The sequence below is a fragment of the Bos indicus x Bos taurus genome, chromosome 23 (genome assembly GCF_003369695.1).
Source record: "Bos indicus x Bos taurus breed Angus x Brahman F1 hybrid chromosome 23, Bos_hybrid_MaternalHap_v2.0, whole genome shotgun sequence".
NCBI lineage: Eukaryota > Metazoa > Chordata > Mammalia > Artiodactyla > Bovidae > Bos > Bos indicus x Bos taurus.
The window spans coordinates 43,966,924-43,982,460 of NC_040098.1; the positions used below are offsets into that span (position 1 = coordinate 43,966,924).

At 40.5% G+C, this 15,537-nt stretch overlaps 1 protein-coding gene across 1 annotated transcript in view; it reads left to right on the forward strand.

The window, feature by feature from the left end:
* The window catches only part of RANBP9 (RAN binding protein 9), a 73,119-nt gene that overhangs the window by 14,283 nt on the left and 43,299 nt on the right, over nt 1–15,537 (forward strand). Inside the window, exon 2 of the mRNA XM_027525361.1 lies at nt 566–677. Within this exon, the coding sequence (XP_027381162.1) occupies nt 566–677 (112 nt within the window). The remainder of the gene's footprint in view (nt 1–565; nt 678–15,537) is intronic.

A 15,537-nucleotide genomic window follows, 5' to 3' on the forward strand; every position in this document is an offset into this window, starting at 1 on the left:
GATTGACCACAGAGCTTTTATGGATCAGCCTCTGTATAGAATTAATGATCAAAATATGTCAAAGAACAGCTTTGTAAATTCTTAAAGTAAGAAAGCTGTTTCACCAATTCAGTCTAATTGTATATGTCAATGATATAGATGCTTCTGGTTTAAAAAGGTCATTTGGCAAAAATGTGTTGTTTAGGAATTTTACAAATGATATGCAAATTTAGATATAATAAAATGAATCTCATTCTCATCATGTTCTTAAAGTGTATCCTTTTGTCTCTTAAAAGTATTGTTTACCTTAAAATATTTTTTTTAATTTGCAAAAAGGATTACTAGGTTCAACGTGCTTATTAGATTCTGAAATTTCACCAAAACTAGTAACTGTGAAGAGTTCCATGTTTAACTTGTGCTGTTTTGCATATTGGATTAATTGTGATTAGTGTGGTACTGAATCTTTGATTATTTGTACTGATGAGAGTAGAAATGCATACATCCTTCAAAAGCTGTGTTCGTTCCTGAGTTAAGATTTTCGTTTGAATATCTGTCTTGATTGTCTTTCTTCCTGTTCCTGATGCAGGTCATGGCAAAACCCCAAAAGATGCGGCGTCAGTTCGTGCCACGCATCCAATACCAGCAGCCTGTGGGATTTATTACTTTGAAGTAAAAATAGTCAGTAAGGGAAGAGATGGGTAAGTGTAAATTTTGGTGGGAAAAATCTGTTTACGGGTAATTATTTTTGTTTTCATTCATAACCGTTTATGATATAATTGAGAAATTTGAATTTTTTGGAAAATTTTGGTAATTGAAAGAGTGGAATCTGAATAGTATAGCAGGTTTTATCTGGTTCTGCTTTAATACTCACTGAAGTTAACACTTGAGTTGATAAAATTACCAGATTTTTCTGGTAGGTTTCTTGTTAAAATGGAGAATTGGAATAAAACAATAGAAAGTTAATGACTCATTTTCCATGCCTTTCTTACACTGCCATTTTCTGAATTCCACTGAGAAGTTAAATCCTCTCAAAGATAGTTAACCAAAACCAAAAGGTGATTCACAGATATTTTATAGGGATAGAGACTCAGAATTTTAGGTTGAGGTCAGGGAAATGTATGTTAGTACACTCTCAGCTAGTTGCAAGGATTAAGATATAGTGTAGAAGGTTCCAGTTGACAACTTCATGTAGCTGCTGGAACTAACTTTTAAAGCCATTGTCTGGTTTTGCTTTTCAGCTTGGGCTCAGTGGTGTGTGGTGTGCACACAGCAGAGTACACACCTGTGATGTGTACACACAGTATACACACCACTCTGTGTGTGTATACACAGCACAGTCACTTAGGGGACTAATAAAAATACAGTAGTTTGGGTCTTACCCCCAAAATTCCTTAATCAGTATTTTCAGGTGTAGACCTTGGACATGATGGACATTTTGAGGACACTTCACAGGGAATTTCAGTGCTTACCTCTCTCTGAATGAGAGCTGATTATATAGACTCATTGGATTGGTCCTGTGGTATTTCCTGATAAATTCATTGTGGTATCAGAGATCCTTTAAAACATCTCTAGAGTTGTTTGTCCAGCTCTCAAGGTGAAGTTACTAGAATGTGTAACTTTACCTGTATTCGGAGTGAATCATTTCACCCCTTTTAGTGCTTCTTAGGGAGAAGGCAATGGCACCCCACTCCAGTTCTCTTGCCTGGAAAATCCCATGGACCGAGGAGCCTGGTAGGCTGCAGTCCATGGGGTCGCTAAGAGTCGGAGACGACTGAGCAACTTCACTTTCACTTTTCACTTTCATGCACTGGAGAAGGAAATGGCAACCCACTCCAGTGTTCTTGCCTGGAGAATCCCAGGGACGGGGGAGCCGGGTGGGCTGCCGTCTATGGGGTCGCACAGAGTTGGACACGACTGAAGTGACTTAGCAGCAGCAGCAGCAGCAGCAGCAGCAGTGCTTCTTAGGGTTTAATTGACTAAATAAGTGTGTTCAGTAGATTATTTTTCTTCATTTGCTGAACATTATCAACGTCAGCAATATGGAAAGTACAAAGTGAAGCCTTGGATTCAACAGTAACTTTTTAACTACTTCAGTTTTCCCAGGGTGATCAGGCCAAAGATAAAATCAGAGAAGCTAAGTGTAAAGTGGTTGAGAAACCCCAGATTGAAATGGCATGTAATGGTAACCATTGCTAGTTCTACTGCTGCATACTCACCCAGTTCTTTTATACTTCAAATTATATCATTAGCTCCGTAACACTGGTATTGCTCAGGATAATTCCCAGAATTCTCTTTACCTTTAATTCTACATACTCTGCATAAGCTTGACCTTATATTTTCATGGCTGCCAGTACCCTGACGAGTCTCAAATCTGAAACTGCATCTCAGGATATTCCCTTGAGCTCTGGACCAGATGTTTGTATTTGAATGTCCCATAGGCATTTAAATTTAGCTTATTTAAAATCTTTTTCTCAACCGTGGCCTGGCTCATGGTTTCACTGTTGCTAGAAACTTGCACATTTCCTGCCTTTAACTTTCTCTGTCCACGTCGACAGTCTCTGCCCGTCAGGTGTCGGTCCTTTGTGCCCTGAGGGACTGAGACGCCCCGGGCGCTCCCTGTTTCGCTCTCACTCCAGTCTATAACTCGTCCACCTTCCTCCTGATACAGAACTGAAGTGTCTGTCCCTCCCTTAAGATTGTTTAATACACTGGTTACTTTGAGAGTAAAATCTAAAACTTCTTAGGATCCTGCATGATGTATGACTAATGCCTTGCTGATTTTTTAGTCTCATCTTTCTGTGGCCAGAATTTCTTTCATTTTTAAAACTAGGTATATTTTACATGTAATAAATCTTAAACTGTTTTAGCGTGCAGGTCTATGAGTTTTGACAGATCTGTACAGTCTTGTAACCATCACCACAATCAGTATATAAAACATTTCCATCACCCACCAATACCCAGATTCCTCCATATCCCTTTTCAGGCAACCTTTGCCCATCTCCAGCCCCTGGCAACCACTGATTTGTTTTCTTCCTTTATAGTTTGCTGTTTCTAGGATGGTATATACATGGAGTCATGTAGTGTAAAGAGTATAGTATCCTTTAAAGCCCGACATCTTTCACTTAGTATACTGCATATGAAATTCATCCCTATTGTTGTATGTCTTGGTAGATCGGTTCTTGTTATCGCTGGTTGTATGGAGGAACCAACCACAGTGTCCTTACTCACTCTTCAGTTGAAGGACATCAGATTATTTCCAGTTTTTTTGACAACTAGGAATATAGCCGCTAGAAACATTTATGTATCGGTTTTTGCATAACCGTGAGTTTTCACTTAACTTGGGTAAATACACAGGAATGGGATGGCTGGGTCGTTCGTTAAGTGTCTTTTTAACTTTGTAAGAAACTGCCAGGCTGTTTTGCAGTGTGGCTGTGCTGGCTGCCATGCCCACCAGCAGGGTGTGGAGTCCCGGGGGTGTGCCTCCTCAGAAGCCCTTGGTATTGTCAGGGTCATTTGTTTGTTTGTCTTGAATTTGCTGCCGTTCTAGTAGGTACCTAGTGGTTTCTTGTGATTTTAACTGACCTTTCCCTGAGGACCAATGATGTTGAAGAATCACTAATTCTCATCTGCCCTGTTTTTTTTTTTAAACAAACTTAATAATTCTTTTAATTTTAAATTAATTTCTTGTCAACAACTATGGACATGGTTAAGCAAGGACGTAACGTATACTTAAGAATACTGAACTGACGAGCACAATTGAATGCAGTGCTTCTTAGGGCAAGTCTCATTTTAGCCTTCACCCTGATTAAATTTAAGGTCCTTATTTCTCCTCTCTTTCCTGAGCTACGGTGGGGGGGGGCTCAAAGTGGGGCACCCAGTTTCTCTCCATTCCCACTTTCCTGCCAGCTTGGGCTTCGAGAGGCAAGCCCCAGAAGACAGAAAGTAGGGTGTTAAACAGAGCCGAATCAATATAAAGTGACCTGACAGGAGAGGGATGGGATACACTTTAGGTTAGAAAATGTTACCTAACCAAACTGGGGTTCACTTGCCCAGCACCCAGCAATGCCAGACTGCCAACACCGGGTTGTGGTGAAGACCAGTGATGAGTGCGAGCACCAAGCCAGGAGGATGGGCGGCTTATGCCCCAAGACCAAACTCCGCATTGGCTTCCGGGGAGGTTTTCTAAAGGCAGCATTAGAGGTGAGGGCTCAGGGTGTATGCTCAGCCTGTGGGCTTTCTTCAGCTGTGCTGAGATAACGGGTGATGCTTTGGGAATCTTAATCATCAGCCTTCTGGTTCCAGCCTGTCCAGGGTCAGCACATAGTCCCCATCCACCTCCTGGGAGGGCTTGGGGGAGGTCTTAGTTTCCGCAGAACAACTCAGAGATACTCGTCAGATTGTTGTGTGTATCCCTTGAGGGAGACTGCGGCTCTGTTTTGTCACTGAACTAGCAAGCTGTCATTACTTTTTTTGAATGACCACTTTTTGTTTGTTTCTGCATTCCCTCACTTCCCTAATTAGTAACTGCTTGAATCTGCTCTTCGGAATTCAGGACACATGGAAGGGCTTTCGTGCCCAGGAAGACCTCACAAGGACCTCCTGGGTTTCAATCTCCCTTTTTCTGATACGTCTCATTCTGGAGGGGAAGTGGGGAGAGAGGAGAAAGGGAATCAAGTTTTGGATAGAGCGGTTAACCATCAACCTGGCGAGAAAGTAAAAAAATGAATTTCTCTTGTCCCTTTCCCCATTTGCCAAGCTTATTAGCTAATTTAGTACTCTTCCGTTCCTAGTTTACAGGTACGTTATTTTGGTGGCACTTTCTCTTTTCCAAAATAAGATCGTGCCTTTATCTTGCTTCCTTTCCTTTGAGGGCAGGCAAGTTATAGGACCTATACTGCTGTAACTGTCGCTTATTGATCCAAGGATAAGGGACTGTCTTATATTTCTGTATTCCAGGGCTTTATTTTTAGTGGGCCCTCATATGAATGAACAAATGGATAGATGAGAAACAGCACCGACCGCCTGTATCAGATCAGATCAGATCAGTCGCTCAGTCGTGTCCGACTCTTCGGGACCCCATGAATCGCAGGACACCAGGCCTCCCTGTCCATCACCAACTCCCGGAGTTCACTCAGACTCATGTCCGTCAAGTTAGTGATGCCATCCAGCCATCTCATCCTCTGTCGTCCCCTTCTCCTCTTGCCCCCAATCCCTCCCAGGATCAGAATCTTTTCCAATGAGTCAACTCTTTGCATGAGGTGGCCAAAGTACTGGAGTTTCAGCTTTAGCATCATTCCTTCCAAAGAAATCCCAGGGCTGATCTCCTTCAGAAAGGACTGGTTGGATCTCCTTGCAGTCCAAGGGAGGACTCTCAAGAGTCTTCTCCAACACCACAGTTCAAAAGCATCAATTCTTCGGCACTCAGCCTTCTTCACAGTCCAACTCTCACAGCCATACATGACCACAGGAAAAACCATAGCCTTGACTAGATGGACCTTTGTTGGCAAAGTAATGTCTCTGCTTTTGAATATGCTATCTAGGTTGGTCATAACTTTCCTTCCAAGGAGTAAGCGTCTTTTTAATTTCATGGCTGCAGTCACCATCTGCAGTGATTTTGGAGCCCAGAAAAATAAAGTCTGACACTGTTTCCACTGTTTCCCCATCTATTTCCCATGAAGTGATGAGACCAGATGCCATGATCTTCATTTTCTGAATGTTGAGCTTTAAGCCAACTTTTTCACTCTCCACTTTCACTTTCATCAAGAGGCTTTTGAGTTCCTCTTCCCTTTCTCCCATAAGGGTGGTGTCATCTGCATATCTGAGGTTATTGATATTTCTCCCAGCAATCTTAATTCCAGCTTGTGTTTCTTCCAGTCCGGCGTTTCTCATGATGTACTCTGCATAGAAGTTAAATAAGCAGGCTGACAATATACAGCCTTGACGTACTCCTTTTCCTATTTGGAACCAGTCTGTTGTTCCATGTCCAGTTCTAACTGTTGCTTCCTGACTTGCATACAGATTTCTCAAGAGGCAGGTCAGGTGGTCTGGTATTCCCATCTCTTTCAGAATTTTCCACAGTTTATTGTAATCCACACAGTCAAAGGCTTTGGCATAGTCAATAAGGCAGAAATAGATGTTTTTTTTGGAACTCTCTTGCTTTTTCCATGATCCAGCGGATGTTGGCAATTTGATCTCTGGTTCCTCTGCCTTTTCTAAAACCGGCTTGAACATCAAGAAGTTCACGGTTTACATATTGCTGAAGCCTGGCTTGGAGAATTTTGAGCATTACTTTGCTAGCGTGTGAGATGAGTGCAATGGTGCGGTAGTTTGAGCATTCTTTGGCATTGCCCTTCTTTGGGATTGGAATGAAAACTGACCTTTTCCAGTCCTGTGGCCACTGCTGAGTTTTCCAAATTTGCTGGCATATTGAGTGCAGCACTTTCACAGCATCGTCTTTCAGGATTTGGAGTAGCTCAACTGGAATTCCATCACCTCCACTAGCTTTGTTCATAGTGATGCTTTCCAAGGCCCACTTGACTTCACATTCCAGGATGTCTGGCTCTAGGTCAGTGATCACACCATCATGATTATCTGGGTCGTGAAGATCTTTGTTGTACAGTTCTTCTGTGTATTCTTGCCGTCTCTTCTTAATATCTTCTGCTTCTGTTAGGTCCATACCATTTCTGTCCTTTATCAAGCCCATCTTTGCATGAAATGTTACTTTGGTATATCTGATTTTCTTGAAGAGATCTCTAGTCTTTCCCATTCTGTTGTTTTCCTCTATTTCTTTGCATTGATCGCTGAAGAAGGCTTTCTTATCTCTTCTTCTTGGTGAAAACCATTGGTTTTTTGGTCTGATTTTGTTTATTTCTGGTCTTTCTGACTGCAGTTTTAGGTCCAACCCAGTGCTTTTGGAAGCGAAGCACAAACAGTTCATTTATGAAACAAAAGCAAGTCATGTAGCTTATTTTGGCCAAGTAAGGTCTTTCTGGAGATACATTGAACTGTTATCAAGAGATACAAGAATTCCTTCCTAAAATCCTGACATTGTTGTGAAGATTTAACCAGAAAGAGCAGCTGTCAGTTTTCTTTCATTTGCAGTGATTTATGTTCATCTGAGAGTTTATTATATTTAATTTAAAATTGACTTTTTTTAAACAGTGTGTTTATCCAAGATAAATAAGTATTTGGATCCAAGATGGCAGTTTTCTTAAGAGAAATTGTCATTGTAGCAGGTTTTTTCATAAAGTGGCAGGAGTTGGGTATGAATTGCTCTTCGGTTTATTTGTAAAATGCGTGATTTCTAGGTTGCCTTGGAAAATTAGGACTATGACTGTGATGATTATGACTTGTATTTCTTCATTGCTTAAGAAGTGAGGCTTGAAGGAAGCTCCTCTTATTGAATAAAACAATATGTTTTGCTTTCTGCCTTGGATTTTCATTTATTTTCAATTTCATTTAAATGTTTATTTTCATTTAAACGTAATTTTTTTTGTATGTTCAGCAAAATAAGCTTACTTTATTACGACAAAATCACCAGTCTAGATTGTTTAATTTAAAAATGAATTTCTAACACATTTTGCAACCAGAAAATTAAGTCACATTATCTGCATAAAATCATGTTTTAGGAGACATATTTAAAGGGTATATATTTACTTTATGTTCTTGTTAATTCTTATTGACAGTCAAGATGAATTTTAATAGACTTTGTCTCATGAATGTACTTTCAGTTCAGGAATTTCATTCAGGTTTTAAATTATGCATACTAATAGAGACAGTGGAGATAAAGTTAATTATAAATGTGAGAGATAATAAAATTTTTATTTGGAAATTTTTAGAATAATTTATTATGAGTGTGATATTTTTAGCTCTTCAAACAAAATATTGATGCCATTCTGCCAGTGTGATTCAGGAGAAATCAGCAAGTAATCCAGTCTCTGTTCTGTCCCTAAATTCTGCTGATAATAAAATGTAGTCTTCAGAACATTCCTTCGGTGCTTCCTAACTTTTCTGGATTATTTCCTGGGGGAGTAGAAAAGAAATCAAAGGTCTTTTTTCCCCACCTAGCTTTAAAAGGTCTTTTCTTCTAGTTTCTGTTGGTGATAGCAGTAAAGGGAAACACAGATGGAAACTGTGAAAAAGACATCAAATGAGCGATATATTTATTAACATAGTGAATTTAATGAATTGAACAAGAGTGATATATGGTGTATCAGGCACTCTCAGCACCTGAGTGAGTTTAAATAAGAACTTATTTGTCTCTGCCTTCTCCCTGGATTCTAGTAGAGAGCCTGGCAGCAGAAGCCCAGTGAATGCCTTAAGTGAACCGAATGTGGGTTCCTGTCCTCAAGGAATACAGAGTTCAGTATATGGAGGGGACAGTGGTGCAGGGCAGGGAGCAGGTATGTGCGAATAACTCTAGATGAAGACATAATATATTAAGTACTTAAGGAATGAGCGACAATATGGGAAAACTGAGGAGATGATGATTCTAGCTCCAGGAAACAGATTTATAAAGGAAATAGTATTTGATAGGCCTTAGAAAATGAGTTAGAATTTGAGACACTTTGTTGGGGAAGAATATTCCAGACTGTGCCAAGTGGGAGGAATGGAACCATTTGGTGTCTTTGGCTGAGGTACCTGACCCAGTGTTGGTGGCGACTTGAGGGCTTATAGTGAAGAGTTTACAGAAGTGTGAGTGGAGTTGAAATCGGGTGTTGGAGAGCCTTGATGATAGCTCTGTGGGCGAATACTCTGTAGATAGAAGGGGGCCTTCAGCCTTCTTGAATCAGGCAGTGATATTTTATCTGTTTAGAAAAACAGTACTGGGTGGGGAGGGGATACAATGTGGAAAAGAGCCAGAGATGGGAGTGAGGCTCTGAGGGTGTTGCCTAGGATTGAATTGTGATAGAGGTTAAAAAAAATAGAGGAAGAAGAGGTAGTTCCCCTTGTTGGGCACCTCTTATGTACCAGCTACTGTGCTAGGAACCTAGGGTTTTCAAGGATGTGTTGGCCGAGACTGGGTCCCTGCCTTCCAGACATGTGTCGGTAAGATGAGAAATGAGCATGGCAACACATTATAACATTATAATAATAGCTGTATGAACAAAGTAGAGAAGTGTGGTGGAGAAAGTGACCAGCTCTGTTGGAAGATGGGGTGGCAATCAAGGAAGCCTCTAGAAAGTGTGCATGTAGTTACGGAAGAGGAAGAAAGCCGAACACAAGTCTCTCTCACTTCCCTGTCCTTCAGCCACCTGCTCACCCTCCTTAGACCGGTTTCCTAGGAATCCCTCCAGAGTTGGTCCCTGAGCAGAGTTTTCAAAGACAAATAGCTGCTTTAGAAGCTGATTTAGTTACTTTTGCTAAAATACAGTGAAGTACTTTGGGATTAGAAAGATGGAGATTTGGATATTGGCTCTGCCACTAACCAGGGCTTCCCTGGTGGCTCAGACAGTAAAGAATGCCTGCAACGTGAGAGGCCTGGGTTCGATCCCTGGGTAGGAAAGATCCCCTGGAGGAGGGCATGGCAACCCACTCTGGCCTGGAGAATCCCATGGACAGAGGAGCCAGCTGGCCTACAGTTAATGGGGTACAGAGGGTTGGATTCGCCTGAGCGACTACATCACTTTCGCTTTTCTGCCACTTACTAGCTCTGTGTCCTTGTACTTTTTGACAAACTTTTTTCCCCTTTTCTGTAAAATGGAAACAGTGCCAACCTCATAGGATTGTAAATAGTTCAGGTAAAGCAGCTATTGCAGTGCCTGCTGCAAATGCTTGATGCTGCTGTTGCGGATGGAGAAAGAGAAACACGAAGGTTTGTGGCAGTTTTAATGGGGAATGATAACGATTGGATTTGCATGTTGGGACAGTTCCTCTGATACAGAAAAGAGAGGTCTGAGAGACACAGGATCAGTTGGGCCATTATGATTTTGAATTGGCTTAATCTGTGTGGTGGCGTTAGTGACAAAAATAAATGGATTTGTTAGCTCTTTAGGACTTTAAAGAAAACAAAAAGGCTTGATTAGGAAGTGGGAATAGTAAGGGTAGCTGTTAAAAAGCAAAGAATGAAGGGTGGTGACTGGGACAGTCAATTAGATAGATGGTGCTGTGACTGAATATAATAAAGAATACTGGAGGGAAATGGAGCTTTGAAATTGCAGATAATGGGAACAGTGTGAGACATCCAGATGATGAATTAATAGTAGGGCTTTGACTAAAAATAAATGGGATTTAGGAGAGAGAAAAGCTGTCAGTGGATTTTGGAGTTATCAGAATGTAGGTTGTTGAAGCCATGAGGATTGATATGATCATCCAAGTATGTGGCGTAAAAAAGAGGAGGTTGGAGGATGGACATCTGAATCACCACATTTATAGGAAATGTAGAAGGGTGTTAATAGCTAAGAATTCTGAATAGGGATGGTCAGAGTCAGAACGAAGGTCGTGGAGAGTCCTGGGTGTTAGAAGCCAAGGAGGTCAGTTAAAAGGAGAACTGAAGTGTCTGCTGGTCGGTCACTGCGGAGGTGCTTAATCCTTGTTCTAGCAAATTCCTTAAAGTTGGGGTGGGAGTGAGTGCAGTGTGTTAGAAAGTTAGAGTACGGGACGGAGTTAATGGAGCCAGAGGGCTGCCTAGCTGTGTGGCTATTATGGGAAATAGTCGTTTTCTGTCCCTTCAGAAAAATAGGAAGAAAATTACATCTTGTATAAATTCTATTAATGATTCAACTTGTTTCCTTCCAGTGTTTATATATACACTTTTATTACACAGCTCTAGTCTTCCTTAAACAGTTTTATAGCCTATTTTTATTATTGACTTACTATGTATTTTTTAACCTACTTACAGGTGTAAGCCTTTTGCTATAAGATTAAAAGCTCTGGTCATCTTTCTTCTTTTTGCTTTATTTTTTTCCTGAAGTATCATCTATTTTGAAGTAGAATTAATGTGTCAAAAGAAGGAGTATGTACACTTTTAGATACATGATGCAATGGCCAAATTACTCTCTAGAAAAATGAGTTCAACTTCTGCTTGGGCAGGAGAAGCTTGGTCATATGTGTAAATTAAGGAGAGGGAATCACCGGGGAATCCAAGGCAAGTTGAGGAAACAAGCTCCTTTGCTGATGGAATGGGGTTGAGGGGTTAAATATAAGTTAGGAATGTGGGCTGGAATATGCAGTTGATTAGAACAGAAACATCTCTGCTTTGGGGAGCCTGTCTTGACAGCCTTTGCACCTCCAAACTAGGTTAGACTCCTCTTTTATCTGATTACATAGCACTTCTACCCCCCGTCATAGCATTTCATCATATTCATAATTATTTATGTAAGATCTGTCTTCCTTGTCAGAGTGTGGGCTCCACTAGAGCACAGACTTTTGTCTTTTTCACAACTTAATCTCTGTTGTCCCACACATAGTTACTTAGTAAATATACATTGATCAGAGAAGTAAAAATGTTGAACTGTGAGATCTAAAACCATGAATTTGTTGTGATAGCAATTTACATATGTAACATTATTTTTCACTCTGTACTCAGCTGGCCGGGGAGGAAAGTTGAATTGCATGATTGATGCAGAATGGAAAATTACAGTTTAGGAAGTTAGAAGAACAGTTGTAGTAGTTGAGGTTTACTGGTGAAGGAACTTTCAAACGGACAGTTTTAGTTCAGGCTGGGTGAAGGAGAAATGAAATCAGTAAAGAGCCAGCAGAAAAGTAGGCAGGATGGAGACATTTGAGGATTGCTGCTTCTCGTGAAGTTTGAGAAGAGGCGTGGTGGGATTTCTGTGGTGGGATTTCTGCGGTGGCGTTCCTGGAGCTGCCAGGCAGGGTGTGCCAGTGACAAAGGGCCTGCATGAGGAGGGGGAGGAGGGCTTTGGGGATGGTTTTTTCACTCGTGCGTCCTCAGTGCTCAGAACAGTGTCGGGCACAGAACAGGGGCCTGGGTGCAGGCGGCAGGAAGAACAGCTTTTCCTCTGCAGATCCCAGCCCTGTGGCACGTGCAGAGTATAGCTGTTGGTGTTTATAAAATGGGACAAGGGGAAGCTTGGGTTTTGGATACTTCTTTCCCTACATTTTGAAACCACCAACGATGCTTGGGAGCTGCATTTTTGATGGTGAGGAAGAAAGTGTTATTTAACAAGTGCCTAGTGAATGTGGGAAAAGTGCCCGAGAGATATATAACCACCACGTTTCTTAAATTATTCTTGAGTTGGTTATCTGTCTTCAGTGTTGTTGAAATCCCAAGTCAACTCTATGCCTGCTCCATCTCTTATTTTATGTCCAGCAAATGCATGTGGGTTTTTTTAAAGAACATTTTCTCCAGTGGTAAGGTAATGTATTCTTCCAAGGAGTGTGTGTGTGTGTGTGTGTGTGTGTGTGTGTGTGTGTGTGTATCATTGCATGCAGCATGTGGGATCTTAATTCCCTGACCAGGAATCAGACCTCCTCCTTGCATTGGAAGCCTATTGGAGTCTTAACCAGCGGACCACCAAGGAGGTCCCCTGCTAGTGTATTCTTATGCAAAAGAGAAAATCAGACAAATCCTGTGAAGGAGAAAAAAGCATAACTACTTTAAAGAGCATTTTCAGTCCTACCACTCATACTAAACTACAGTTGATATTTGGGGATATATTCGGATATATTCTGCCTTTTTTCCTTCTATTTAAACAAATTTTAACATTAGTCTAAGAATGAAAATTTGGTTTAAGATATATGCGAATCATGTATACCACTACCTATACTTAATATGAGTTTAATTAAAAATTGAGAGAAAATCCCCTTTTGATAGTGTCTTGAAGACACCCACAGTCTTTCAATATAGCATTAAGGTTGTATTTGTTGTTCGTGTTTGGTCCCTGAATCGTGTCGGACTCTTTGTGGCTCCATGACTGTAGCTCTCCAGGCAAGAAATGGAGTGGGTTGCCATTTCCTTCTGCAGGGGATCTTCCCTACCCAGGGATCAAACCCAAGTCGCCTGCATTAACAGGCGGATTCTTGAGCACAGAGCCACCAGGGAAGCCTGTTAAGGTAGTATAGCTTTGTCGTAATGAATATGTTATTATTTAGTCATATTTCAGTTATACAGAATCAGAAAACAGTTTGTAACCAGTCCATTTATGTTTATTTCAGATATATTGCATGCTTGCTGTTTGCCTACTGCTGAAATCACTTACATAAAAGTAAATGTTCCAGAATAGAGAGACGTGGTGTGTTAGTCCTGGACCTTCTGATTTTCTGTGGGTGATTTGGCACTTGGATAGGTTTTTCAGGAGGGCCAGTTGAGATGTTTAAAGTGATGACAGAGTAGTAACTGTTTGGGATAGAAGCAGAGGCTGGCAAGGAGTTGTCCCTCATCCTAGGGCTGCCCTCTCTGTGATTTAGATGGTGCGGAATCTCAGCAGCTTTCCTTGTGTCAAGAAAAGTTAATACAGTGAACACCCACATGCCACCTTAATTTTAGAGTTAGGATTTTGCTCTATTTGTTTTATCCCAGATCTGTCCATCCAGGAATACTTTTTTTTTTTTTTTCCTAAATGCACTTCAAGGTCAGAGTTTCCAAACCAGTTTTAATTCTCCAATTTTACACTTGAATCTCTCTTTTCTTACTCTCAAAATCTGGTTTCTAATCCTATTGACATGATTTGCTTTGTCCTAGAACATAAGTATACATTTCTGAATGAACATACCAATACTGTTACTAAAAGAATGTTGAATACCACGTGGTTTTTTTACAGTTTCACACCAACTGACATTTATTAGTTTCACTTGTTTACATTTATCTTCATTTATAGGGATTGCTTTTTTCTTTTTGATTTTGGTTTAAATAACACATCTGAACATTTACATTGTTTGTTCACAAATTAAAACTGTACAAGAAGGCCCTTCACAGAAGGCCCCCTTTACCCTGGTCTTCCCCCATAGGTAACCATTTTCACTGATTCTTGTTTTTTTCTGTTATTTCCTTTTGAACTTACAAGCAAATATGCCAGAGAAGACTATGAACGGATCTCACAAGTCACTGGTGACACTAATTGCCTGTAGATATGGGGAAGTGGTTAGGTGGAAATAGGAGTGAAAGGAAACTGTAAACATTTTCGTCACATTTGAATTTTGGTTTTTTTATTATGATGTGGTCTGTTTGCCTTTTTTTTTTTTTCTTTTAAAGGTGGGGCATTAGTATATTTTTACGTTTAGAAAATTACTTTATAGTAATAGCTGTAGTCTCCTCTTTAAAGATATTCTCTGTTGTGAGCAGTGGTGAGCAGTAATGGAATTAATTACTAGCCTCTTTTGGATCTTCCCTTCCCGCTTTCCTAGAATCTTTTTGTTGAGTTTTTCCGATAACCAGCCTTGAGGTTTCTTTGCTGAGGGGCAGGGTGGGAATCTTTCCAGTCCTCCTCTTTATTGATTGAAGTATAGTTGCTTTATAGTATTGTATTAGTTTCAGATGTACAACGTAGTGATTGAGTATTTTTATAGGTTATACTCCATTTAAATTACTATGAAATATTGGCTATACTTCCTCTGCTATACAGTATGTCCATGTGGCTTATTTAGTGTATACATAGTAGTTTATACCTCTTAATCCTCTACCTTTATCTTGTTTTCTGTATCTGTGAGTCTGTTTATGTTTTGTTATATTTATTCCAATAATATTTATGCCAAAGAATGCTCAAACTACCACACAATTGCACTCATCTCACACGCTAGTAAAGTAATGCTCAAAATTCTCCAAGCCAGGCTTCAGCAATATGTAAACCGTGAACTTCCTGATGTTCAAGCTGGTTTTAGAAAAGGCAGAGGAACCAGAGATCAAATTGCCAACATCCGCTGGATCATGGAAAAAGCAAGAGAGTTCCAGAAAAACATCTATTTCTGCCTTATTGACTATGCCAAAGCCTTTGACTGTGTGGATCACAATAAACTGTGGGAAATTCTGAAAGAGATGGAAATACCAGACCGCCTGACCTGCCTCTTGAGAAATCTGTATGCAGGTCAGGAAGCAACAGTTAGAACTGGACATGGAACAACAGACTGGTTCCAAATAGGAAAAGGAGTACGTCAAGATTGTATATTGTCACCCTGTTTATTTAACTTCTATGCAGAGTACGTCATGAGAAATGCTGGACTGGAAGAAACACAAGCTGGAATCAAGATTGCCGGGAGAAATCTCAATAACCTCAGATATGCAGATGACACCACCCTTATGGCAGAAAGTGAAGAGGAACTCAAAAGCCTCTTGATGAAAGTGAAAGTGGAGAGTGAAAAAGTTGGCTTAAAGCTCAACATTCAGAAAACAAAGATCATGGCATCCAGTCCCATCACTTCATGGGAAATAGATGGGGAAACAGTGGAAACAGTGTCAGACTTTATTTTTCTGGACTCCAAAATCACTGCAGATGGTGACTGCAGCCATGAAATTAAAAGACGCTTGCTTACTCCTTGGAAGGAAAGTTATGACCAACCTAGACAGCATATTCAAAAGCAGAGACATTACTTTGCCAACAAAGGTTCGTCTAGTCAAGGCTATGGTTTTTCCTGTGGTCATGTATGGCTGTGAGAGTTGGA